The sequence below is a fragment of the Meleagris gallopavo genome, chromosome 1 (genome assembly GCF_905368555.1).
Source record: "Meleagris gallopavo chromosome 1, MGAL_WU_HG_1.1, whole genome shotgun sequence".
Classification (NCBI taxonomy): Eukaryota; Metazoa; Chordata; class Aves; order Galliformes; family Phasianidae; genus Meleagris; species Meleagris gallopavo.
Window position 1 is genome coordinate 94,689,590 of NC_139404.1, and position 25,622 is coordinate 94,715,211.

General features: G+C 36.9%; 2 protein-coding genes across 5 annotated transcripts in view; one reads left to right on the top strand and one right to left on the bottom strand.

Moving 5' to 3' along the window:
• ROBO1 (roundabout guidance receptor 1) overlaps nt 1-25,622 on the top strand; it is a 693,687-nt gene that overhangs the window by 302,238 nt on the left and 365,827 nt on the right. The window lies entirely within an intron of this gene.
• Nucleotides 137-24,251, bottom strand: LOC146545526 (heat shock transcription factor, Y-linked-like). The gene is made up of 3 exons (XM_085216783.1): nt 24,233-24,251; nt 1,184-1,560; nt 137-762 (listed from the first exon to the last, which is right to left on the bottom strand). The coding sequence occupies exons 1-3, from the start codon at nt 24,249-24,251 to the stop codon at nt 508-510; spliced, it is 651 nt and encodes a 216-aa protein (XP_085072909.1). The 3' UTR covers nt 137-507.

Genomic DNA, 25,622 nt, shown 5'->3' on the forward strand with positions numbered 1-25,622 from the left:
AGCACTTGGTTTCTCAGACTCTTGCTAAATGTTAGCCCAGAACTTAAACTAAGTGTTATTATTGCCTGACACTGTAGAGCAGGATCTTGTGAGCGGTCATCCTACGAAGGTGGCATTCTCTTTCTGAGTCTTCAGTAACTAAAATGTTGCTTTTAGTCTCTACTTTCCCTCTGAAGTCATTGTTAGGAAGAGCATTCTCAGTGCATGTGGAATGCAAACATCATCCAATCTTTTACTCTCAATGGCTAAGTGTCTAGAGCTTCACTGTTACAGAAAACTCTTAACCTGATGTTAGAGAACTATTGTTTCTACTTATTTTTTAAGACAAATAAAAATGTCATCTGAGATTTCACCTGAATGAATGAAAAGGACATGGCAACAGAGAAGGTATATTATTCAGACATGCTATTTTCAGAAATATCTGTCTATGAAGTACGAAGTTATAAATCTATAAATGGGTGCTGCTGTTCCTGCTCTGTGCAGTGGGTTCCGTGCTAGGGTGCTGTGCTAGGGTGGAGGCCCCATGGATGGCACTGTCTGTGTGCCTCCTTGTGGATCTGCTGCCAGCAGGCTCTTCTCTGGCCCAGCAGCCATTCTCTCCATGGGCTGGGCATCTGGGCTGCTCCTTGGGAGCTCCTCATTCAGCTGTTCCTGTGGGTTGGGGGCAGCCACAGCTCTTCTCTTTTGGATGACTCTGTGCTTGCAGAGTTCCAGCAGATCTGGGTGATTGTTCCTGAAGTATGGGTTGTAGTAGCAAAGTAACTGAAATTACAAAGGAGAAGAATTGTGATTTGACAGACAGTGAGATTCAGAAACTTCAACTTTTAATTGCTAAAGACAAACATGGGTATTAAAATGTCTATTGGTCAGTTTAAACTTACAACTTATACTGACTTAGCAAGATATGTTGAAATAAATAGATTCATCATATTCGCATTTATTTATCTTTCTGTTCCATGGGTTCAGACTCACTGGATAAAACCCAAATATATTTTTCCCACATTTCTAGTACTCAGCAATGCTACCTCTAAAATTCCTGCAAACAGCCAGAGGAAGAAATTAGGATCAGAACGTTTACCGTCATTTTCATCTCCTCTGATACTGAGGCTTATTTTATTGTAACCTCCATCTCTTTTACCTGAATATTATGAGAGTTGGTTCATGTGTGCAGCAGCTGATGTACCTTCCTGTGAACCACAAATGCCTCTTCCTCTGCCAGAAACTCGGGAAGCGAGGGAGATCTTCTGGAGTCACACTGCATTTTTGTGAATCCGTACATATTAAGTTGACGAATAAAACTCTTCATGCTTTCTGTCTCAAGCACTGTCAAAGATCCCTTCTTTCCCAAAACTTCGACCTGACAGATTTCTTGGTCAATTACAATGCAGCTTCCATTCTGACCCCACCAAATGCTCTTAAATTGGTGGCTTTCAACCAGTACCCAGAGTTTCTCAGGAAAAGTAGAGGCTGTGGAGGTAATAGTGCCTCTGTGTGTGCTCTCCTCGTAAGAAGCATGAGGTAAACATTGATTTCCTCCTGATGAGGATAAGTTAGTACATCCTTTTCATCCATGTTTTTTATGCCCACGCTGCTCCTTTATCCTGACCCAGAAGATCAGGAGAGCCTGGGGACACAGCTGGACCCTCTGGATCAGAACCAGGAGTTCCTACTGCAGACAACTCGCTTTCAATGCCTACTGTCTCAGTCTGACTGTGGTTTGTGCTGGCAGCCAGTTCTGCAGGGAGCTGCCCTTTGCCCTGCCAGCTGGCAAATGAAATCCACAGAACTGTCGAGGGGAGAGGCTCAAACATCACCATGGTGCCCATGTGTCATCATGGTTACACCCCTGTGCAGTGCCTATGGCCCAGCTGGTGCAGCAGCCAGAGCAGGTCTTGCACAGAGCCACAGGTATTTTCAGTTGAGCGTACTGAATTTTCTCAGCAGGTAAAGTAACCCTAACTGATAGAGATAGCATAGCCTTCAGTCCATAGGGATTTATGGTTACCAGTGCAGCTAAACATTGAAGTGCTTCTATCATTAGCTCAGGCATGAGTGTTGTTCCTGCTGACCCTGGGAGTCACCTCCTGTGGAAGTCAGATGTAGGATGTGCATGCACGTAAGCTTGCAGGGACTTAAACAGTATATGGAAGTGAATGTTAAAATGTCAGCTCTATTCTGAACACCTGAGAACAATACAAGAACATGCAGTGGTGAATATACTTATTTTCAGTACCATCACAGAATGTGCCCTGCTCCAGCAATTCCTTCTGCTTACACAGCAAGTGCTGAGAATGTAAGACAATCTGCAATCCAGACTGATCTCATAGTGGGATAGCTTTCCTTGATTACTATCATTGAACACCCTCTAGAGTAACAGGTCTCTCAAAGCTGAAGATCTAAATCTGTCATTCTCTTACCCTTGTGCTCCAGGTTAACAATTCTTCTTCTGCAATATATTTTTTTTGCCTATTGCCTGAGCCCACCTGAATTCAAAGCCATGACTTTTTGCATAGTCAGTGATTATGCTCAGTCCATCTTGCTTAGTGATGCTTGCTCCATTTTGCAGAAGCACAGTTCTAAGAAAAGGAAAGATCTAAGAATCAGTTAAGGAAATTAGTAAATAGGCTTTACTCTGTGCTGGGGAATTACTTCAGTTGAAGAGTGCCATGTAGATATTTTATCTTGGAAATCAATGTTTTATGGACTTGCTTCTCACTGTCAAGATTTGCTTTGTTAATGACATACAAACCTATTCTCATAAATGCAACATTCATTTAAATATTACAGGAAATAGGCTTGTAAAGGACTTCAAAATGTCTCCCAAGATGCTGGAACATTCTCTCCTATGAACTGCTCCAGTGTATACTACCTAATCTTGCTATCAAAGCATTCCTGTAACAGAAAGAGTAACCCAAGCATAATTACCTCCTGATTAATCAGCTCATTTGCATGTTTGCCACTCCAGTGCCCGCGGCGATATTATGCTAAACACAGATGGGTCCTCTGATTCTCCTCTCATTTAGGTTTTGGTGCAGCTGTGTGTGAAACTAGTGATGGGAATAGCAACACAGATGTGGCTACAGTCAGTCCAGAGAAACCTGAGCAGAGCAGTTTCACCTTTATTGTGTGGAGCTGGAATTCTTTAGGGGTTATCTCCTTCTCTGAACATTTTTGGAATTTTTGCACTAATCTTGCCCTTCTGCATCACATCCTAAATACATTTAACATGTGGCAGTGATTTCCACTCCAAGTGCATTGTTTGGGACTCCTAGTTGTTGGTGTTAGCAGAAGTTACTGGAATGTTTGGTGAATCTCTCTGACAAGGAGTATATCTTGTTTCTATATAACTTGTTTTACTCTTCTCTCCTTAAAATGTAAGCTAACTCATTATTCTAGCCATAAATGAATTACAAATGGTCTTCCTCCATCCAGCACGGACAGAAATCTGGGCTTGATAGAACCAGTTATCAGATTTACTATGGCTGGTCCTGTATTTCATCAGTCTCTAGCCACATTATAAAAAAGATGCCAGGAAATAACTGTGCTACATGATTTATACTTGCTTACATATAAGCAGACATTTGTATCCTTTTTAACTCTTTCCATCTCTTCTAACTCACCCAAGATTAACTTGGTTTGTAATTTGGTGGTTTTGACAGTCCTGTCTGTCAAAAGCTGCCATAGTCATCCAGTAGGCTGTAAAAGCAGGTGTTTAATATTATTGTCCAGTATTGGGGAGACAGCTTCCATTGATACAGATGTCCAAAGTTTGGGGTGATTTGACAAGATATTTTGCAAGAATGCACATTTTGAATTCAGAGGGTATTAGAAATTAGTTTGCTCTTTTGCACACACACAAAAAAATATGTATCGGGGGGATGGGTGGAGTTATGACTAGGTAGGGTATCTTTCATTTTTTAAACGCATTGCAAGTACTCCTTAGCCTCAACTTACTGAAAGTTTTATGAATAAAAACAGCTCAGCTACAGCAGAATTGGTTGTGTCTGACCAAAAAATAAAGCAGTGATTTCTTTGTAGATTTGTCTTCAAGCTATAAGAAAATAAAGATTGCTGAATAGCTAGGTACTTCAGTTAGAAGATCTATTAATTTTTGAATAACTGCAAGTAAAAATCCAAGGGTTTTCACTGAGTAGATGTCTGATGTTTTTAAAAATACACAGAATGTTACCTTAAGTAAAGTTTGTGGAAGGCTGTGTTATATTAGCTACGACTGAGGTTCTGAAACAAAAATCTGAAAACAGTTAAAAGTGAAAATAAGAAAAGGACAGCAATGCATACAGTATGAATAAATTGTCACTGTATTTTCTGGATCGTTTATTATCCTCTAACTTATTAATTTTATTTAATTTGGGAACTACTTATATCTGTTCCAAAAATATGTCATTTACATTCTGATGACTTAAACAATTTAATTTTTTAACTATGCTGCCAGATGGTATTAGTAGAATCCTTCACATTATCTACAGTGTAGGTGGTAGAGTTGGCTTTTCTATTTTCTCAAAAAGTCTGGCCCATGTGGGAAATTACATTTAGAATGTGGTGTGATTTACTGCAGCAACAAATTTGTTTCCTGGACATTTTTCCTGCAGCTCTGTCAACACTAGCACCTAAAAGTTGCATATTGGGGTTCCTGGGAGTTAAAATGACTTGTAAGTAATCACTCATTGAAGTATACTGGAAACAAACTTTTAGAATGAAGAATTTTAATACAGAATTGAAAAATTCCTGTCAAGTAATTATCAGCTCTTCTTAAAAAAGAAACTCAGAAAACCTACCAGCATTTATCTGCTTTTTCTTTATTCCTTTCCCAAGTTTCATTAAATAATCCTAAAAAAGTCTTAGCTTCTTGAAGATTTTAAATATTTAAAAATCCTAGCAATAACATAGCAACCTCCTACCCCCCCAAAAAAACAACAAAACAAAACAAAACAAAAACCACAACCAACTTTAATTATATCATCCTTATATTGGTAAAGTGATATTACAATATTCTGTCTTCTCATAACAATATAGGGTTTTTTTAACTGTTTTTGTTGTTGTTCTTTATTGCTTTTTTTAAAAAAAGAATAATAATTGGAGAATAGCATTTATTAAAGCACATATTTTTGCGACGTGGACGTATTTCCCTAGACTGAGAAAGGGATTTCTGCAGAGGAGTTCCTGTAGAGTTCTGGAATACGGTGCATGGTGACATTGATTCTGTATGTGTATCCCTGTGTAAAAAACATTCAAAGGCAAAAAAACCCTTTTGAATCTACTATGCAAATAATGCCTAGTGTGTGCTTTTGAATTCATACTTTCATAATATGAGTCTTTAAGATAGAAGGGTTGTTGTCCATATTTCGTTCTTTTGTGCTGTAGCCACAAGCTTTTCCTCATCAGGAACTATACTATAACATGGTCTGTTCTTGGATTCCTTACCTGGCCACATGTAGTTCACAAAACTGTCACTGGCTTGCACTGATTTTCTGTCACTCTTCATCTGACAGAATTTGAACCAGTAACCTACAGGTGAGAGGCGTGTATTCCTTAATTCTCTGAGAATTTGTGTCCTGCCACCATTTTGTCCATATTTCAAGATTTACAATAAATTACATTTCCTTAATTTATACTCCATATTTCATTATAAAGAAATATTATCTTCCAAAATACAGATCAGCCTAGTATGTCCCAGATTTCTCCCTCTCAGTGTCATTATAGGCATCTTGCAGACCATGTCATAGTTTCAGATTGAAGGATCAAGGTGGTTTGGCTGAACTAGATACATTTTTTTCCATCCTATTCTCTATCTGGAAATACTTCAAAAATAAAAGAAAATATTAAAATCCCTGTGTATGTACTCTACTATGTTGACAGATTAATGTCCAAGCATGCAGTTCTATAGTCTAGTTCTCAGAAGACTTACCTAGCCTCATCAGTGTGAGCTGATAAGATTACAGAGCTCTTCTTAGAGAATGGAAATTTTTATCAAAGGCATCTTTAGGTTCTTTTAGACATCTCATGTGTCAGGAATCGGTTCTTCAGCTTCTGTATTTGTAAATCCAAAGAAAGGCTTGAAGATTTTAGCCCACTGCTGTCACAAAATGGGAATATATATAAAGAAAACATAAGAAAATTGAGTGATTTTAGAATTAAAAGACATGTAAAAGAGAACGTGTATTTAAGGAGATAATATATCAATTTCTAAATATATTTAATATTTTGTTAAGCTGATGGAACATAAATTACTTAGGATTCCACATTTTTTTACTATGTAATTTCCAAAAACCCCACTTACTCGTAACTTTATTTTCTTTCTAGTAATGCCATATGTAGAACAATCATTGGATCAAGCTGTTTTACTATTGTAGTCTTAGTAATACACAGCTCTCATACAAATTTTGAATACTTTTAATATATTTCTTTCATGCTGATAATAAATTATAGGGCTGTAGCTTTTTGTTCCTCTGCCTCTTCTCCAAACTTTTGGATGGGATAGAGGAATTTTAAGTAGTTTTGTTAATTTGTTTAAGCAAGAAACCAAAACCAAACAGTGTGTATTTAATGTTGAATTATTAACTGAACATCTGTGGAGAGGAGAGCACAGAGTAAGAAATAAAAAATAAAAAAAAAATCAAACTGAAATATTTGTAGTTCATCTTTCCTTTTCTCATCTGAGAGAAAAATAATAGGGATTACCAAGAGTTGGTCATCTTACATTGCATGGGTACCTAAAAAATACGCTTGTCCTATGCTTAACATCTTGATTATAATACTCATATACTTGCTGGAAATGTTGCAAACATCCAGTAACAAGTGTTTTAAGAGGTTGTTTACGGAACTATGGATGAAAAGATCTTTTATTTACCCTTAAAGCCAGCTGAAATTTTCTGCAAAAGTCAGAGGTTGTTCCATTGAGTTGTATGTTCTCTATATAAAATTTATTCTAGCCCCAAGTACTCAAGAAATACTCCATCAAACATGATATCAGATGAAGCACAGACATCTTAAGTGCTGGCTTTTTTTGCTCAAGGTGTTCAACTGTAAATGGCGAATTTGAGTTCAGTCAGCCAGTGTCTTACCATAGGAATAACAAAATATTAGATGTCTTTAGACGGCACTTGCCTTTTATTTCACTGTGGATAAGACTGCCATAACACTTGAACACTTAATAGTAGTGTTTTGATATTACATTGGTTTGCCTGCCACATACTGCTTATGTGGTTTCTGTCCAAAGAGCTTTCCAATGAGAGCAGATTGTGAAGAAAAAGTGGAAATTGGAATCTGTGATAACAGTTGATACATAAAGACTATGACACAATTGCACTAGCACAGTTTATTGTGCAGCTTATTCTGTTGCTGTTTCATCCATTACTGGCTGTAGGAGATTAGAGATGTTTGCAGAATAGTTTCACCAAAAGAAAAAATGTGTAAAAGAAGTTAAAAAGAAAGAATGAATCTAACTTTCCTTATATTTCTGAATATATTTGTGAGTTTGCCTTTTTTAATGATAAGCATAAAAAGAAGTGAAAGCAATTTAAGTCCAGGATTGTCTTCTCCCTTTACTATGTCTGATGGGTTTCCAGTTTATATAAAGAGACTGATATATTTCCACACACAAATTAAGAACAGATGAAACTGGTCAAATGTATATATCTTCCACATAATCACTTACAGATTACATTCCTATAAATTAATTTGTCATGACTACAGGGTCTCCATAATACATATTTCTTTCTTTTGCCTCCATACAATGTAACATAAGCTTCATTTTGAGTATATGAAGTGAATGCCTTCTTATTATTCAGAATGCAGAATGTGGTTGGTTTTTTTTTGTTTTTTTTTTCTGCCAACTGGGTTGGACTTAACTGGTGATTTCTTTTCTTACACTCTCACGTATGAATATGTTCTCTTATAATGTTAGTGATCTTTGATAACGATGTTCTCCACAAAAAATGTGGCTATATCTTATAAGCAGCTGTGCTTGTAGTCAAATATCAGGATATTTTTCTCTTTCTTTTGTTTAACATACCTCACTTCTAGCCATCAGCATATTAAAATTCTTCCTAATTTTTCTTTCCAGAGTTTTGTTCTGGTGGCCCCATAATTTTGAAGTATTAAAGATGAATAACTTTTTATTTGAACATCAAGATCTTTATATTTTTGCCTATTTTTTCTAATATATGCTTTTTTTTCACATTGATTTTTACAAGTATTTACAGCACATCCAGAATGGTAGATCTACTACAAAGAGCATGAATTCTACAGTGAAAGAAACGGAGGTCACAATAATTTGCTTTGTTCCGGTTTGTTTATTTATACAGACTTTGGTTTTGAACTTTTTCATTTTCTGTAAAGAAATTTTATAAGGGCGTGTAACGACAGGATGAGAGAAAATGGCTTTAAACTGGAAGAGGGTAGATTTAGACTGGATACTAGGAAGAAGTTCTTATTGTGAGGCTGGTGAGATACTGGAACAGGTTGTCCAGTGAAGCTGTGAATGCCCCCATCCTGGAAGCATTCAAGACCAGGCTGGATGGGGCTTTGAGCAACCTGGTCTAGAAAGAGGTTTCCCTGCCTATATCAGGGGGTTGCAACTAGGTGATCTTAAAGGTCCCTTCCAACTCAAACCAGTCTATTCTACAATAATTCTGTCCATATATTTTTCAGGACCATTTTATTTAAAGGACCCAGTAAAGATGCCTGAAAATGTGTAGACATCATCCTAATCTTGGGATCAGAACATATAGATGCAAACAGAATTGATATAACTAATGGGTGAAAATTCAGTAACATTATACGTGGGAGGGTTAACACTTCCCCAGTATCTCTTAGTTCTCATAACCATGATGCCTATGGATGCTTGTATGATCTCATATACACATATGACTTAAAGCCCAAGGTATGATTAAGGAAGACTTCATATCATATTTTCTTCCTAAACAGGAATAGGAAAGGAAGTACACTACGAGATTTTTTCCATCTCCCATAATTAAATTTTCAAAGTTGTGCTTTTCTAGTTAGTGACTAAGCATTCCTGAAGGACAAGATCTAAATCTCAATGAGATTATTAGAAGTCTTTGGAACCAGCTCAAAGTCATGGAATGTTATGTTCAAATGTAGTAGCTGTTGTCTCATGTTATAAGATAAGTTCTCTGGATTGGCAAGAGGGCATACAGCAAACACTGGGAACAGCAGAAGAGTCCAGTGGATCAAACACTGTAATCTCCAGGAAACTGATGAAACACAGTTACAGGAATTACATTTGGCTTTAGGTTATAAAACACATATGGATTTGGCTAACCTCCTAATGAAGATTTTCAGTTTGAAAAAAATATTTCTTTTTTCACTGCACAGCTTTGTACAGGAGTATTTACTACAGATCCCAAAATCAGATCATTAAGTTACACAATTTTTCTGATTTTCAAGCAAATGTATTTGTATGCTGTCATTCTGGTTATTTTTTTCACTACTGCTTTTGAAACACCACTGAGGGGCAAAAAAAAAAAAAAAAAGAAAGTAAGGTACAAAACATCTGATGTACTTTGCCTTCTTTGTTGAAGTTTCACTGAGTCATTCTGAGATAAATGGAATTTTCTTCTTCAATCCAAGGCTTAATTATGGTAATTAGCCTGTGCAATTTGTAAAGTTTGGCAGTCAATTCAGCTCCTAATATGCATAAGCCTCTTTCTGTTACAAATTGAGTAGGTTTAATCAGTTTTAAAAGGACAGTGTCTCACTATGTCTGTGTGGCACACTCTTAGATTTTCAGATTGGATGTTATTCCAAACTCTGCTACATCATTAGCAGTTTTGATATTTTTAATATTCATGAAGCTTTCATTTTAGCATTAATCCCCAGCATCTGTGATTATGACGGGTACTTTTGGGATCTGTCTATTGTCTGTCTACTGAGAATGAAAACCCCAGCAGTTCCTGGCAGTAAATTAACCCTCACAATGCCAGTTGGTGCTATGCTTCTTTTGAAAAGTTGCCTTCTGCTATGTTCCTTTCTATTCAGATTTCACACTAACGTCTGATTCCCTCAGCAGACACAGGCTTCATTTCATCCTGACAGCCATCTGTGACACTAAGAATTTTTCCTTTCTTCATTCAAAGAATGTATCTTTCACCATGTGCTCCTCCCCCCCCGATTCAGTATGGTAATCATGAGGGAAAAATAGAGCTCAGAATGCAAATTTTTATCTTAAGTGAGAAGCTGAAGGCATTAAAGAATTTTATTTTTTCAGAATTCAGGAAAAGGGACTTTTTTTTTTTAGTGTTTATGGCAAGATTTTTTTTAAGGGAAGATTTTTTGCTTGGCTTCTAAATGTGGTCATAGGAAGGTCTTTGACTGTGCAAATGAAGCCTAGTGAACAGAGAGCAGACCTTGAAATCTTGGTAACTATTATTTACCTCTCTGCTAACTTGTGGCATATAACAAACTAAGCCTCTGTATGTTTTCCTTATTTTCTTTTCTATGGCTGTTAGTGTTTAGGGGTGGAACTCTTTCTGCATTATGAGCAGTTGTGGTATCAGATCACCTATTTTAGGCATGTAATTTTAGTTGCTTATCTTCTGCTGACAAGTACATAATGAATGAAGACTGACTCTTCCAGCCAGTTTAGGTGCTCTGAGTCACTGCAGAGGAGCTCCTCACTATGGGAGGGAGCCTTAGAGGTAAATGGCAACCAAATTAGTATGGAAAGTACAGCTAGTGTAAAGTATGCACTCTTCCTGCTGTGCAAAGCAGGTAGATGTCAGCATCATCAGGATATAAAAATACAAAGCAAAAAAGATGATAGTTTATAAATACTTTGGCTACTGGCATGACTGTAGTAAGAGATCTTCGTAGGTTGTCATTTATGCTAAACATGGTGCACACTTCATATTCTGGAGAAGTTCTCAGTAGTTGAGGCACCTTTGGATTTCTATCTGGGCTCTGTTGAAGTCTCTCCAACACAATATTCTCAAGATTCAAGTCTCTCTTGACAAGAATCACCTGCCCCTAATTGCCTTAGACTACCTCCTGAGCTCTACTACCTGATCACAAACGTGGGTTGTCATGGTTTGTTACCTCATCTCTTGTTCCACATCTTCCTTATCTTGTGCTGCTTAAAGACTTTGCCTACTAGGATTAAAAAGATTTTTATTTTGGTCTTAAAATGCATATATAAACATATGGCTTTTAGCACATTCTAAATAAAGGTGGAGGACTCTATTGTATGTATTCATTGAGCCTCTTCTCCGAGATTATTTTGCTATTTACTTAGGCCATGTGGGTTTGATTACGTAGTTTTGGAGAAGTACAGCTGTGGGTAAGTTGCTGCCTTCAAAGCTAATGGGCCTGTCATTTTGGGCCCTCTCCTGCCTTAGCTGCTTGAGGATATGATGGGATGGGGTTAGAGAGAAAATACTAAAAGCAAAATGGAGAGCAGAGAGGGACCCTCAGCAGCTGTTAAAGACAGTGAGAAAGTTAGTTATGTAGCAGAGAAAAATGTACTGTGATGGACCAGAAATGAGTTGCAGAGAAAGGAGCAGACTGTGATGCCTTGATGCTGATGAGCTTTTCCAGCAGCCTAATGGAACAATCCCAAGTGCTGTTCATGGTGCCTGGAGTATTTTAGAGGCTGAGGCTGGGCACAGCAGTATGCTAAGTGCCAGGATGAGTGGCACAGCTCAGAGCAAGCCTAGGCATCCTAACAGTGTAAAAGAAAGACACTGTCACCAGCTTTTCTTCCTTCTGTGCTGCTGGCAATCTTGACAACAGTTAGCATGCTGGGATTTTAGTGGGAAAGCAGACATCAGCAAGTGTGCAGTAAATGATATGTGTGTAGCCATGTCCATGTGTCACAGGTTTAAGATTCCATCCTGTCCCCTTGTCACATTTATGAGGTGAGGAGGGCAGAACTTTCCTTATCATTTTCTTTCCAGCTGTGCAGCCTTTAAAGAAAAACGATCTGAACACAGATCCCCTCAGTTTTTTGTTTGTTTTTTTTTTAAACTTGCCATCTTTATCCATGTTTCTTAGTTGTGACGTTTTTGCGATACCCTGGGAAGACAATTTGTAGGCAGATACAAGCAAAAGTAAGCCCCAAACCTTGTCTTCATCTCTCTGGCTGCATGATATTGTGTGTACACTGTTTCTCTAACACATGGGAAATACTAGATATTCTTATCATGTCAGTAGGCATGCTCTGGCTCCCTGGTGTTTTGGAATACAGGGCAAGCTTACAAAATCTTCCTTGGTCTGAAAAACATTTTGAGAAAGAAAAAGTGAACATGCTGGCTAAGTTTCAGAGGTATTTCTTGAGCCCTGTTTGCCCAGCAAAGTGCCTTAGTCAGAAAGCATTCTGCATGTTAGCATTATTGGTCAGAGCTGAACTGGCTTATTCCCTGTCATTCCTGTCTCCCAGGTCCTATACACCATTCTGGCACCCACTTTGCATCCCCTGCTGCAATCTGTGCAGTTTGTAGCTAGGTTGGTAAAAATGAAAACACTCCTCTACCTCTTTACAAATTATGTGTAATCTTTCCATTCCAATAGGTAGGACACCTATTAGGAACTGTATTCTCTCTGTTTAAACTCAGATTTTGTAGTTACCTGATCCTAAGCACAGTAATCTTGAATGACTTCAAGCACTAAAGATGGAATGTAGAGGAGGTTCAGTTTTTATTACAAAAGGAACAAGAGCTTTGCAGTCTGATAAATGAAAGAAAGGTGACAGGGCTGGAATTTGATTTAAGGAAGCAGGGCTCTAAAACATAATTCCTTCTGTGTAATTTAATAGCCATTGAGGAAGTACTGGAATCTACAGTATGTGGTCTGTTAATCTAATTAATCTACCCTAAAGGTTAAGTCACACAACCAACAAGTATAAGTGGATTTTGATCAAGTTTTACTGGGACTATAAAATATAGAATATATGGGAACATACAGATTTACTTGTGTTTGCACTGGAAATAGTTCAACTTTACAAAGTTGCATACTGATATAGGTACACACAGAGGAGCATTTTTATTTTTCTTTCTATTTCCAAACACAACATGATGTGGATTTCAGAATCAGTTTTTATGATGCTGAATGTCATTGAAAAAATACAGCAATAAAGGAATGAGAAAACTGCTGTTCTCTGCCAGGTGAAGGTGGGGGTTAAAATGAGCGCTGAATTGAACAGCTCTCATCTAATTCTGTGCCACACAGATCAGCATCCTTCATTCGAGCACACTGTATCATCCTTGGAAGCACAGAAGGCAGAAGGTGAGTCTCTCAGCTCTTAGCTTCCCTTTATCTGCCAGCAGTCAGTGACACTGACTGTTCATGAGAAAGACAGTGCTGAATGAGCTGTTATCTGGGTATTCAGATGAGTCTGTCTTACTCTTATCTAAACTCTGATCTGGGCTATGCGAAAGCTAGTCAGGATCTTAACAACTCCAGCTCCAGTTATTGGAGTGAACCCGATATTATGCAAATCTATGGAGAAGTTTGGTTGACAGTGTCTTTCCCATCTGTTTCCTTTCCATCTGTATTTCTAGTTCTGTCATAATACAATATTAGATTATTTCTTCATGGCTTTCAATAGGTCTGCTGCCTTCCTGCAAACAGCTCTGTATTATATAATGCATGTATCAATATACTTCTCATTGAAGGTTCTCATTCATTTGACAGTATGGCAGCCACAGTTCTGGTGACAACCCTCAAAGACACCTATGCATTAATGTGAAGTTCAGAAAGACAAAGGAGAGACTGCCACATGCTTTTGGGATCTCCAGGAGTTTTTGTTGACTTCTCCTTCCCCAGAGGTTTTTCGTATTTAATCCAGGAAGCTGTTTCCAGTTGCTTTCAGTCTTTGCTGTGTCAGAACACCTAGTCACAGGTGTGTGAGGCCAGGCCTCTGGCTGCAGCACCAGGGAAGCAAGAGCTCACTGTGAGGCCAGTGCTCAGCACTGCTGTGTTGGTGAGTTGAGAGCAAGGTACTTGAGCAGATGCTCTCCAGGACACTCTTGTATGTATCATCATAGTTGTGTTCTTTTTGAGATGCAAATTAATTGCTTACCATAGGAGAAAATTATGTAACGAGGCTCCAGAGAACATAAATATTTAAACATGTTTTTAAATACTTTCAAGTATGTGTGTATGGAGAGAGGAGGGGTTAGTGGACATAATATATTCAAATAAACATGTTTTATATTCTATTGTATAACATATCAACCCTGCAAATTCATACTAATTAGTATTTTGAGCTCTCATGGTGCTGCTAAATCTTTGGCATCAGATGAATAAAATGTTTAGAAAACTTTTCATGATCTTATTGGTGCATTCACCCATATCAATGACAGAAATTTATCTTGCTTTAGCAAATCGACAAATTTCTTTCTTCTACTAAATGTTTTTGGCAACACAGATGGAGAGCACAGCAGTCAGGGCCTTGCTCAAAGGCGCCAGATAACTGAATGTACTTCCTACATTAAAACCAGCTTGTTGACTTGGCAAAGAGCCCTGGTCAAGTAATACAACCAGTGCTGCTGCCATTTATTAATTCTGTATAATTAAACATCAATTATACATAGTATTGTTTTGTAGCTGGCTCCTCAGCTGGCTTTTCTTTATTATGATTCTATGCCAGTTTTCTTTTTTATTACTGAAAAGGACTTTTTATTTGTTATTGTAATTAGGAGGTTTCAAAGATACCATTTTTTCTCTAAAGAGAGAATAGCAAATAATTATGGAAGTAGGCATATCATTGTACAGGAAAGACCTCACATATAATAAGTTTTTTTTTTTTTTTTTTTTTGGTAAAGTATGAGGAAGATGCACTGTAATATTATAGGACTCCCCAGCACTAGTCTATTAGTAAATACATCAAATAAATGAACACATTCACAAACCACTTTCAAAGTCTGTCTTAAAAGATTCCACAAAACTCAAATGTAGAACTTACATTCATACAGTTTTTATCCTTTTTATGAAAGAGATATAACTGCTGATAACCACATGCTTCAATCCTATTGAAATGGATATAACTTAAATTTGCTTAAGTGAAATGTATGCTTAACCTCTGTTTAAGGGATAAAATTAACTATGTGCTCAATGTTTTGCTGAACTAGAAGCATTTTATGAATTGTATCGTACTACCATATGGAGACCACGTCACAAAGGAGCGCATACGTCATCTTGGTGTTTAAAATTGTGTTGTTGTCAGTGATGCAACTCCATTAATAACAGCAATGGAAAAATTCAGAGAGAGGTTTTGCCCCTGTTGCTGTCTTAAAATATCAATTGTGGAGTGAGACAAGCAGAAGAATGAAAGCAGAATTTATTCTTATTTAGGGTTTACATCTTTCCCTCAGTACTTTTGCTATATAGACTATTTATTTTTTAACTACTTAAATTTATGAAAATAGTCTGGAAAATGTTGTGGGCTTTTTTTCCTATTTCCTCATGATTGATTATGTAATTCAGCTAAAACAGGCACAGAAACTGTCTGGAGTCTCCGAATGCATATTATGCAACTCATAAACTTTATTGAAGGTAAAAAGAGAAACTTTCAGGCTTGATAGTCAATAGAATTTAAAAGCTTGGGAGGGATGTTAATTGTGTCTGTGGGTCTTAATCCATGACTATTCAGCAGTCACATATGCCGAATCCGTATGCTGAATATCCTCATGAACTTCATTGAGAAATGTTTCTATGAGTCAGCAGCTATAGCTTATTTCTCAACAAAACTTTTTTCTTCCGTCTTCTGTCCTCCAGACTCTACTCTTGTTCTCCATCCTTCCCTTCCTTTCAGTCAAAATAATTGCCCTCTGAACAAAAATGCTCAGTTTTAGGCTTGACAGTTCTTTCTTTGGTTTGCTAGACCACAAGTCAACTAAACTGTTAAGAGAAGACATGGTTGCCTGCTTAACCTTATAAGCCATGAGATCAATTGGACTTCTCACAGCACATAATAGAAAGCACAAAAGTCTTGGCAAGATGAGGCTTTTGGTTCATGTCACGGTTATGTCAGTGGAGCCATTTTAAATTGTAGTTGTCACTACAGTAAGTCATTTCTTAACTCTTTATAAGGAAATATCAGCTGTTCTGAATCATATCGTGTTGTGCATGAACGATATATATTTTGAATTCCATGAATTCAGTAAAACAATGGTACTTTGTCTTACTTGCATTAATACATTATTTTGTCATTTCCTTTGGACCATCTATTATTGTAACCCAAATTCTTCCACTCTCAGGCATACGCTTTCATTTCAGTTATGTTATAAATGGAAAAAGGGATGACTTGAGGATTGTTCACAGATATCATAGTTAGATATGTTACTACTGCAGGTACACCATCATTTTACAACCAGATCAAACACAGCAGAGTTTAACTAGTGATACATTTTCAATATAGAAATCTTCCTTTTTGCCTCTTAGCCCAAAATAAACATTTTAGAGCGAAGAGCATTTGGAAATGAAACAGAGAAATTGAAGTAGAAGGGAAAAATATAACCAGTGGAAAGTACAGTGATGGAGAGGGAGGAATTATTATTATTCCTCAGTGACAATTCTTCTAGACAACTCCAAGTTTTGGAATACTGTTTATTATTGATGCTACAATCATGCTCTAAACACAGCAGGTATTGAAGTGTTGGAAAATGCTACAGCAAAATTTGTCCCAGCTTTTGAGATGTTAGTATTTAGTCTGAAGGGTAGGGAATTTGGCCTCAGTTTGACAAAAGCTGCTGAAACACACAGGTGATTTCTGTAGTAGCTTGTGTCATTGGTTTGCACTGTTTAAAGATCTTTTCCCAGTCACAAAATTAAGACTTTCCTTGAAGCAATGTAGCTTGGTAAATCTTATTTTGGATCAGAGTAATTGGGAAATACGGAAATAAAAGTAGGTCACAGCAGTAATATGGATGCACCTTGGCTTATCTCTACTAAAATGTCAATTTTTATTATGAGCATATATGCATACAATATGTACACATTCTAAGTGTATCATGATATCCCACTGATTAATTGTATAATGATGTGATAAGTTGCATTTATAATACATCTGGGAATGTTCTCCTACAGCCGTGCTATTGAAGCAGATCTCCTGGAGTCACTGCTAATAGTCTTTCCAGGATCAAAGGTTGAAGGTCACCTGGCTAACAAACCATGAAGGTTAGAAACAGGAGCTTCAAACCATGAGAAAGGATGGATCCTCAGCCTTGCCTGGGGAGAACATTTGCCTTAAGCCATGGAAGGTGCCAAAACACCTTAATAATGTGCAGTTTTATGCCTGGAAAAGCCATTTCAGATCATAGCTAGAGTTTTTTTTAAGATAATTATTTTTCTCAGCTTCTGAACTCAAAATAATTTAGCTCTCTTCCTCCCAGATGTAGAAGACAAAGGAAAAAAAAAAAAGTCAATATATTATAATTATATTGATGAAAAATGGGAGAAATTTTTTTCCATGCAGTGACACTTGGAAACTTCATATGGCAGATGTAAATGTCAAGATTTTTTTAATCTGAATTTCTTTCTCTTGAGAATAAGCTGGGGGTACTGCCTCTTTCCCTGCTTTTACAAAGCAAAATATTTAGACCACATCACCATTTACTTTTTCCAAATTATACTTTTCAATATATTTTAAAGGTCACTAATTCCTTATACTATTAAATAGCAAGTGATTGTGTCTTCCTCACCAGATATAATCTCAGAAATTTGTTTGGTTATAAGGGGTGTTTCTATGTAATAAGAGAATTAAAAGCAACAACAACAAACTCAGTTTGAATTTCATTTCTTAGTACAAATTAGCAGAACCCGAGCCAGCAGTTGTAGGAGCTACTAATTAAATTTTTAAAATGGATTGCTTTTAGTAAGACTGGGGGAAGAAGGAAAGTATTTCTCACTTATGCTGCACTGAGTGGTATTGCAAACTGTCATGTTTGAATGCTTCTGGGAGATTCTGTAGTACCATGGGAATACAAACAGCAATTTTAACACTTAGTTTATAGTAATGACAGTAAACTAGTCTTTTAAAAACTAATCCTGTAAAATGTAATGCTTGTATCTGGTAGACATAGTTAGATTTTGTAGTTTAGGAATCTCATACTAAGTAGAGTTTGTAAGATGCAAGCCTCTTAAATGATCTTAAATTTCATTTTAACACACAATATATTGGTATCAGTATTTCACCATGTAGAAGAAAACCCTTGTCATTGCCCCTGAAACACAAATCATGTTATGAGCAATAAACTACTATTTTACAAAACACTGAATACTTATACACACTCATCCAAGTGCTTACAGTCATGAGCAGAGGTGAAATTAGACTTAACAAAAGTAATTTTTTAACAAGGTGCAGCAGCTGATGTTTCTCAAGATGTAATTGCAGTGCAAATACAGTGTTCTCTTCAAAATACAGGATTAGTACGACAAGAGTTGTACTTACACAATTGTTAAGCTTTCAGTGTTTAAGAAGGTTAAGTGGTTAAGGAATATCTTAGACAAATTTATGCCCCTCATAACTTGTTAAGAGGCCTTCAGAGATTATTACAGAAATATTTTTGATACTGTAGTTTATAGTAATAACAAATACATTAGACATTTCAGTCCTAGATGGGCGTATATATTTTATGATTTAAGAGCTTTTTATTTCACCAAGAACATAACAGATTAAGATATTTAAATTCAAAAGTTAGTAGCTGAGATAGTTTCCAGGTGAGCAAACTTTCTTTCAAAATGTCTCTCTCTCCTAAAGAATTCCTTTTCTGTAATCTATCCTAATTCAAAGAGCCAAAACATTCTCCAGAGTAAGGTATCTTTTGTTTTCCTTCCGTTCAAAAATCAGTCATAAACCATTCCCTTATCTAATATCAACCATGATCAACGTGGCCTTGTTTTCTGCAGCACATTAAAAATTTGCCTCAGCAATCAATTATCTTATAGATACATACTTGGCAATAGTTCTGGCATTTTTGCTTTGTTGAGAGAGGGACCAAGAAGAAAGACAGAGGAAAACAGTCAAAGTTTGTATTTAATTTATTATTAGCTCTCCATACATAAATCCAGATTTTTTAGGTTATATATAACATCACTTGAATGTGTATTGCAAAAGTACACATTAAATATGGGTCTTATTCAGTATTTTATAAATTAATCATTACATCATTTAAGCACATCCGGTGGAAGTGAATAAAGAATGTCATATTTAGTAATTCTTTCCTAGGAACTGAAAATGCTTCTCTGTAAATTAATCATCTAATTACTTATTGGCCTAATGACGTTCATGAAGGTAGAAGGTGTCCCCATTTGGGGCAGAGATTCCTTGCTTGGTTTCTTGGGCCAATTTGGCCTTGTGCTATCGGACAGCAGACTAATAGCTCCAAAACACAGAGATCGTCAATGATTTCAAACATCCCTAGTGTTCCCTTCTCCCTGTTGTACTAGCTACAGACTTAAAGGCTTTTACCAGAGATCTGGAAGCCTCAGTGGTGAATGCTGAAGAAAGTAGCGTTTTTCAGAGAACCTGACTTAAACCACAGTGCTGTTTCAGATCTCAGTATTTAAAAGAAGGATGATAATATTGCCAAATCAGCTCACAGAACTCTGGAGAAATTGTAACAGCATCTGCAAGTTTGTTGGTTTTGAAGAATTCCAATTCCTGATCAGCATTTGTACTTCAATTGATATAAGGCCAGGTCACTTAATGAAATGAAATTATCATTAGAACAGTGTTTGATATCCATATGAGCAATAAAGAGAGATCAAACATTTCATGGTTGCTTATTGATTGAGCATCGTCTGCTCTGTGCACTGGAAGAATACTTTGGCATTGTCGTGAAAATAATGACTAAAACATGGCTGGGGAAGTGCCTCTTCACTTCCACAGTTTCCCAAGTTTCATGTCTGTGTCTCTTGACTGCACAGGAGTCTTTTTCAAGGGTGGGGGAGCTGTCTCATAACTGCTTATTATTTCATGCTCTTGGCTACGATAACTGGTGACAAAGTTAAAGGAAAGTGTAAGTTGTGCTTACTTCACTGGGACTCAGGCAGCAGATTGTACTGTTTTAAATACTTGGTCATTATCATTTTATTTCTATTCTCTGTGGATGCCTGCAAAGCATAAAGACAGAAGAATCAGGCTTTCAAGTGATGCCTTTCGTCTCCCCAGAGTGATTTCTGAGAATATGGGAGGGATGAAAGCAAAGCTGTGGTGTTTCCATCCCTTTAGACATCCTGGGTTTCCCCCCTCCCTGCTATGATTTCATCTCCTCCCTCACAGCAGCAGCAGCTGGAGCTGAGCTCTGGGGCCCTGCTGAGCTGTCCCTGAGGCACTGCCGCACCTCCCTGACCTCCACAGGGCTTGCAGCCCAGCTGCAGTCATCAGGGCCTTGTCCCATGCCCAGGTTTTCCCTGTGGTTCAGCACTAGACAGGGAACCAGACGGATTTTACTAAGTGTCTTTGCAGTGGAAGATCTGGTTCTGTTTTCCTCTGATATCTGTTTTCAGTTTTTCAAGTAATAAAAATACAAAAGAAATCAACTGTTTCCTTAAAAGGAGCCACAGACTAAACCAAATGTGCTCCCTTTTTCTCTCCCCTTCTCTCTCTTTCTCTTTTTCTTTTCTCCAAAGCAATCATAAGATACACTCACCCATACTTTGCACCTTCTTCTAGTATTGAGACCTTTCAGCATCTAATGGAAACCAGTGTGAATGCAGTTTTCACGAAGATGTGCCTTCCATTTTACTTTTTGCTTCAACTATTGTGAAACGTGAAAAAGGCCAGAAGGATTGAGGCTTGACTGAGGAAAAGTTTGCTCTGTAGAAAGAGGTTTATAAGTGAAAAAGAGACTGAAAATATCCTCGCAAAAATCACACTTTCTAAGTGTGAATAATAACTGAATTGTTCTAGAAATCAAGGATTCATCGTCAGGTGCGCTGTTTACTTGGAAATCCAAAACAAGGTAGAATACTTGTTGCATATTGTGAAAGGGAAATAAAATTTAAGAAAGAACTAAAATAATGGTGTTTCCAGGATTTTTAAAAGACATACTGTGTTGATATGTAGTATTAGATACATTGTATTGTGTTTTAGTTGCATATTAGTACAGTCTGCATTATGCCTCTCTTGACAGATTGAAGTCAATTGCACAGAGTTTGAAGCATCCTCTCTGGAAGACAGATCATTTCCATTTCTCTCATTTCTTCAAAACAGACAGACATTAGGACATGTGCTGTGCTTTTTACAATTCAGTGAAAGTGGAAAATAATGAACTCCATAAGATGCCTGTAAAATCAGAAATGCATAGGAATAGCATGTTTTTTCCCTTTTCTTGTCTTCAGATACTGGTAGGCTGGAGTAACCGTGATCTCAGATACCTATTTCATCATTAGTCTCTGAATAATCAAAGATTTTCAAGCAACACAGTACTCTTGAATTTATTGTAAAAGTAGCATTTTACATGAATGTGATCTTCAACTGACTGTTGGAACTAGATGATCTTAAGGGGTTCCTTCCAACTTAAACCATTCTATGATTCTAATTCGATTACAATTCTAATGCTGTTGACGTCTGTTCTAATTATTAGTAATACACTACTTAGAGGTTTCATCTCGTGCATATTATGCATTATTTCTCTCTGCAATTAAATTAGATATGCCCTATAACTTCAGTACAAGAAATCTACTGTACAACGATCATTCTTAACTGCACCTTTGAGTATTTATTATCAAAACATTTTCCTCTGAAATTAATATCTTATGGTTACATTTAGCATGGCTGTGTATCAAAATGAACACAATAGAGAATCAATATAGTCATTAAGTTACTCGCTCACTGGATATGATAAATGAGGGGTCAGATTAAATTCAACAAAATTTTCTTTGATACTCTGCTGTCAGAAAAATCTTCATAGAATTTTTTTTCTTCTTCTGAATTGCCTTTTTTTTTTTTTTTTTTTTTCTGGTTGTGGGAATCTTTATGATTATTCAGATTGTGGAATTGGAGCCATGTCATTCATTCAGATTTGTGAAATGGGTAATCCGTATTCAGAGTAGTCATTTCAAATCGTCAATATAAAATGATCATCTGATTTGTGATGCAAAGGGCTTGATACTATTTTATTTTCATCTGACTATGTAAAGAACAAGCTTTCTGTTATCACACTGTCTGTATCCCTTGCATATCCTTCTCTAGATTCTTTTGAGTTCACTTGATAATCTTAACCAAAATCTTGATTAAAGATGGAAGCACTCTCAAAGCTATGTCTGTAATGTTACGTTTGGTCCCCACACTAGCTCCACACACCACCTTCTCTCTGACCTTTTGGTTTCCTTGAGAAATGTACCAATGGCTGGAGGCTGTGAGGAAATCAGGAGAAGTTTTGTCTAGGACTTTAGTTTGGGTGACTGGGGGGCCAGGACCCTGAGACACACTTAGCTTGAGTTTCATCAAACATAATTATGTTCAAGTTTCAAGCTGATGAGAAGAGCTTGGGCAAGACCTAGGGAGACTTCTTAGGCATGTGTGTCAATTAGTATAAAGCCAGTTAATATTCAGTCAGTGCTCATGAAAAAAAATTTTTTTTTTTTGGCTTCTTTGTTTAGTGTCATTTTTTTAGCCAGTTTACCTTTTATCACCAAACATGAATTACATATGTTTTATGTACCAATCCATTCTCATCTAAGACTAAACGTTTTCAGAAACAGCTATGAAATAACAGTGAAATGGCCGTTTACCATACAGTTATTAAGAAAACTAAAACCTGGATAGAATACTTTCTGGATAATTTTTATTTTAATTACATTATTTCCAGTGACAAATATTTCTGTTTTCCTTTCTTGATGTATCTAAGAAAAGAATTTCTAAGATGCTTCACAATTTTAGAAGGTTCTGCTGAAGTGTGCCTGAAATGGTCGTTATCTTGGATGGGAATTCTTTCACTGACTTGTTTAATGGTTCAGTTATGTTCAGTTATATTCAGCTTTGAGCACTTACATACTCTTGCAGCTTCTTTATGTCTAGCATTTGCCTCCAAGACAATATCACATCTCCTTGGTCACTCTCCAGTCAGGGAACAACAGCACAAATTTCAGTAGATTTAGATAAACTATAAATCTTGTGTAATAGGAATAATGTGGTAAAATCAGCATTGTTTTTTTTTTTTTTTTTTTTTTTTTTAATAAAGTTTAAGTTTCCTCACCGTCTTCTGAGGCAAGTTTTTCTAGTTGAGACCTTGAACTGGTGTAATAAAATAATACCATTTTACTTATTCTCATTTTACTTTCTAAGCAGTGTTCAATGTCAGATCAGTTTGATTTGTTATTTGATCCAATGTGTTAGCCTTGTTTTTTTTCTCATCTAGCACCTTCTGAAATTACAACATTTCTCTAGGAATTTTCTGCAGTCTGCCCTCTGAACATGAAAATGAAAAATGATTAATTGTCTTTAATATGCTTGATATGATTTTGTTTAGGTTCTTGAATATTTATTTTGTTCTCTTACATGTACTTTTTCCATAATCTTTCATACCTATCAATGAAATAAATTTAAAGTCTGGATCTTAAATCTTTGACCATTTCAATCTATTCTATGGTAGAAATTTAGTGTGCTAATTAAAATAATCTTGGACATAACTTGAGTTGTTTAATATTGTAATGTGATGAAGATCCAAACTCACAAGCCTGTTGCCTTAAATTTAGCAGTAGGAATCATATATCACTGAATTGTGAACTGGCATTTCTTTGTAATTGATAGGTTATGTGCACAAATCTGGTTCTACAGCTCCACGTTTATCAGTGGCTTGATCTTCTGGTACCTTCTGTTTTATGGTACATTTGTATTGTGCTCCAACTCTTTAGTTTTAAGGTAAATATTAACGGTTCATTGCAATGAACTGATGTTTTCAGCTAAAGGCCTAAGCTGATCATAGGTTTCCCCAATGGCTACATAGGAAGAATGTTGCCAAGGGGCATTTGATTAGAATGTTGACACATCTGCCTATGCTCTGAGAGACAGCTGCCCATGTATGGCATCCAGCAAGGACTGGTGTCTGCCAGCCCCGCTACCACTCAAGCTCAGGAACCATTGAGTTGCAGTCTGGGATACCCATGTTGAGGTCTCACCCATGAGCATGTGGAGAGGATCTCTGAGAGCACGAGGACATAAAGCAGTTTGGAGGGAATTGCTGGCAATCAACTCAGGGCACTGCCTACTTCCCTTCATCAGGAGCCCATGGGAGCACTTGGTGCTCACGTTGAAGCCAGAACGTCATCTTCCCTCTTGGAGTTTCTGTGCTGGATCCCTAGCCCTGATGAAGCTTCTACTTCTGACTTTTATTCAGTTTGACGTATTAAAATTTGCTGATGAACTCTGCTAGAGGCGCTCGAGGGCCCCAGCAATATGGAACCAATCATGCTTGAAACATATGATACATATAATATTGCTTCAGAAGTATTTTTTATTTCCTGCTCAAAGCAGCTGCACCAACACATGTAATGAAGTTAGGACAAACAAACAATTGGAGTTTGCTAAAGTATTTTTTCTTTCCTCAAGCTCTCGCTCTTTCTTCCTATACAGTATAATACTTTAGTTAACTGACATTAAAGCTGTGTCCTGGCTGACAGTGATATACTCTGGAAACACTTCGTAAGTAAATCAGACACAAGATATTCTTTGTCCTCTGTGGTTCCATTTTCAGTTCATTGCTGTGATGATGAATGAGTCCCTTACTGTGAGAAGTCTAATTTCCTGATCTCCAGCACTATAGGTTTACTGGTTTTGCTTTTTAAAGGTGATGTATGTTTTCCTTCCATTGTTCATTAGATACTGTTCTGTCTCTACCAACACACAAAGTGAAGTTTCTGATAAGGTTATGCCTTATTGGGCAGTTTATCTGAAAGGCATGGATGTGGGACTTAGTCTCTTTGCCATCTTCAGGCTCTTCACAATTTTGATGTAGGTGCTTTTGTCATTTACACTGTCATTGTTCTTGTCGTATTTGTGTAGCTTAGAGCATATCATTTTTCAGCTTTCATTCTTTACTACTTTGGAGTCTCTGCTTTCCGTTGAAGTTCTAATTATTTCAGGGGTTCCCATGGATATATTGAAGGTTTTATTTGATTTCAAAATTACTGCCCCTAGCTAGTCATTCCCATGCTCAACATGCACATTACAAATTGACATTATCTAGAAATATCTGTAGATCCTTGTAAACCTGACTACGTCTTGCTGTGTTGTGTGATTTCTTGTCAGAATTCAGCTCTGCAAAATTAATACCAAATAAGATAGAAAAAAATATTGATATCCTTGTCAGATATTTCATTTCATTGTAGTACTATTTTGTCTGGAGTTTGAGTTTATAAACTCGGAGTAATTTTTGACCCTGTGCTTTCTTTTGAGGCTGACATTAATCACCCTGAGAAATGAGATTTCCAGCTGGAAGATGCTAACAAACTACTGTAAACTGTTAAATTAACATACTACCATTCTACAAAGCTTTCCTGGTTTAGATGCAGAAATTTTAAGTTGATTGAGACATGTGTATGTTCCATTATGACCTAGATAATAATTGCTAATTCTTTATTTGTGGCTCTTTCTCCTGTTTCCCTGAAGTATTCACAGCTGTGCTAACAGAACCCTGAAT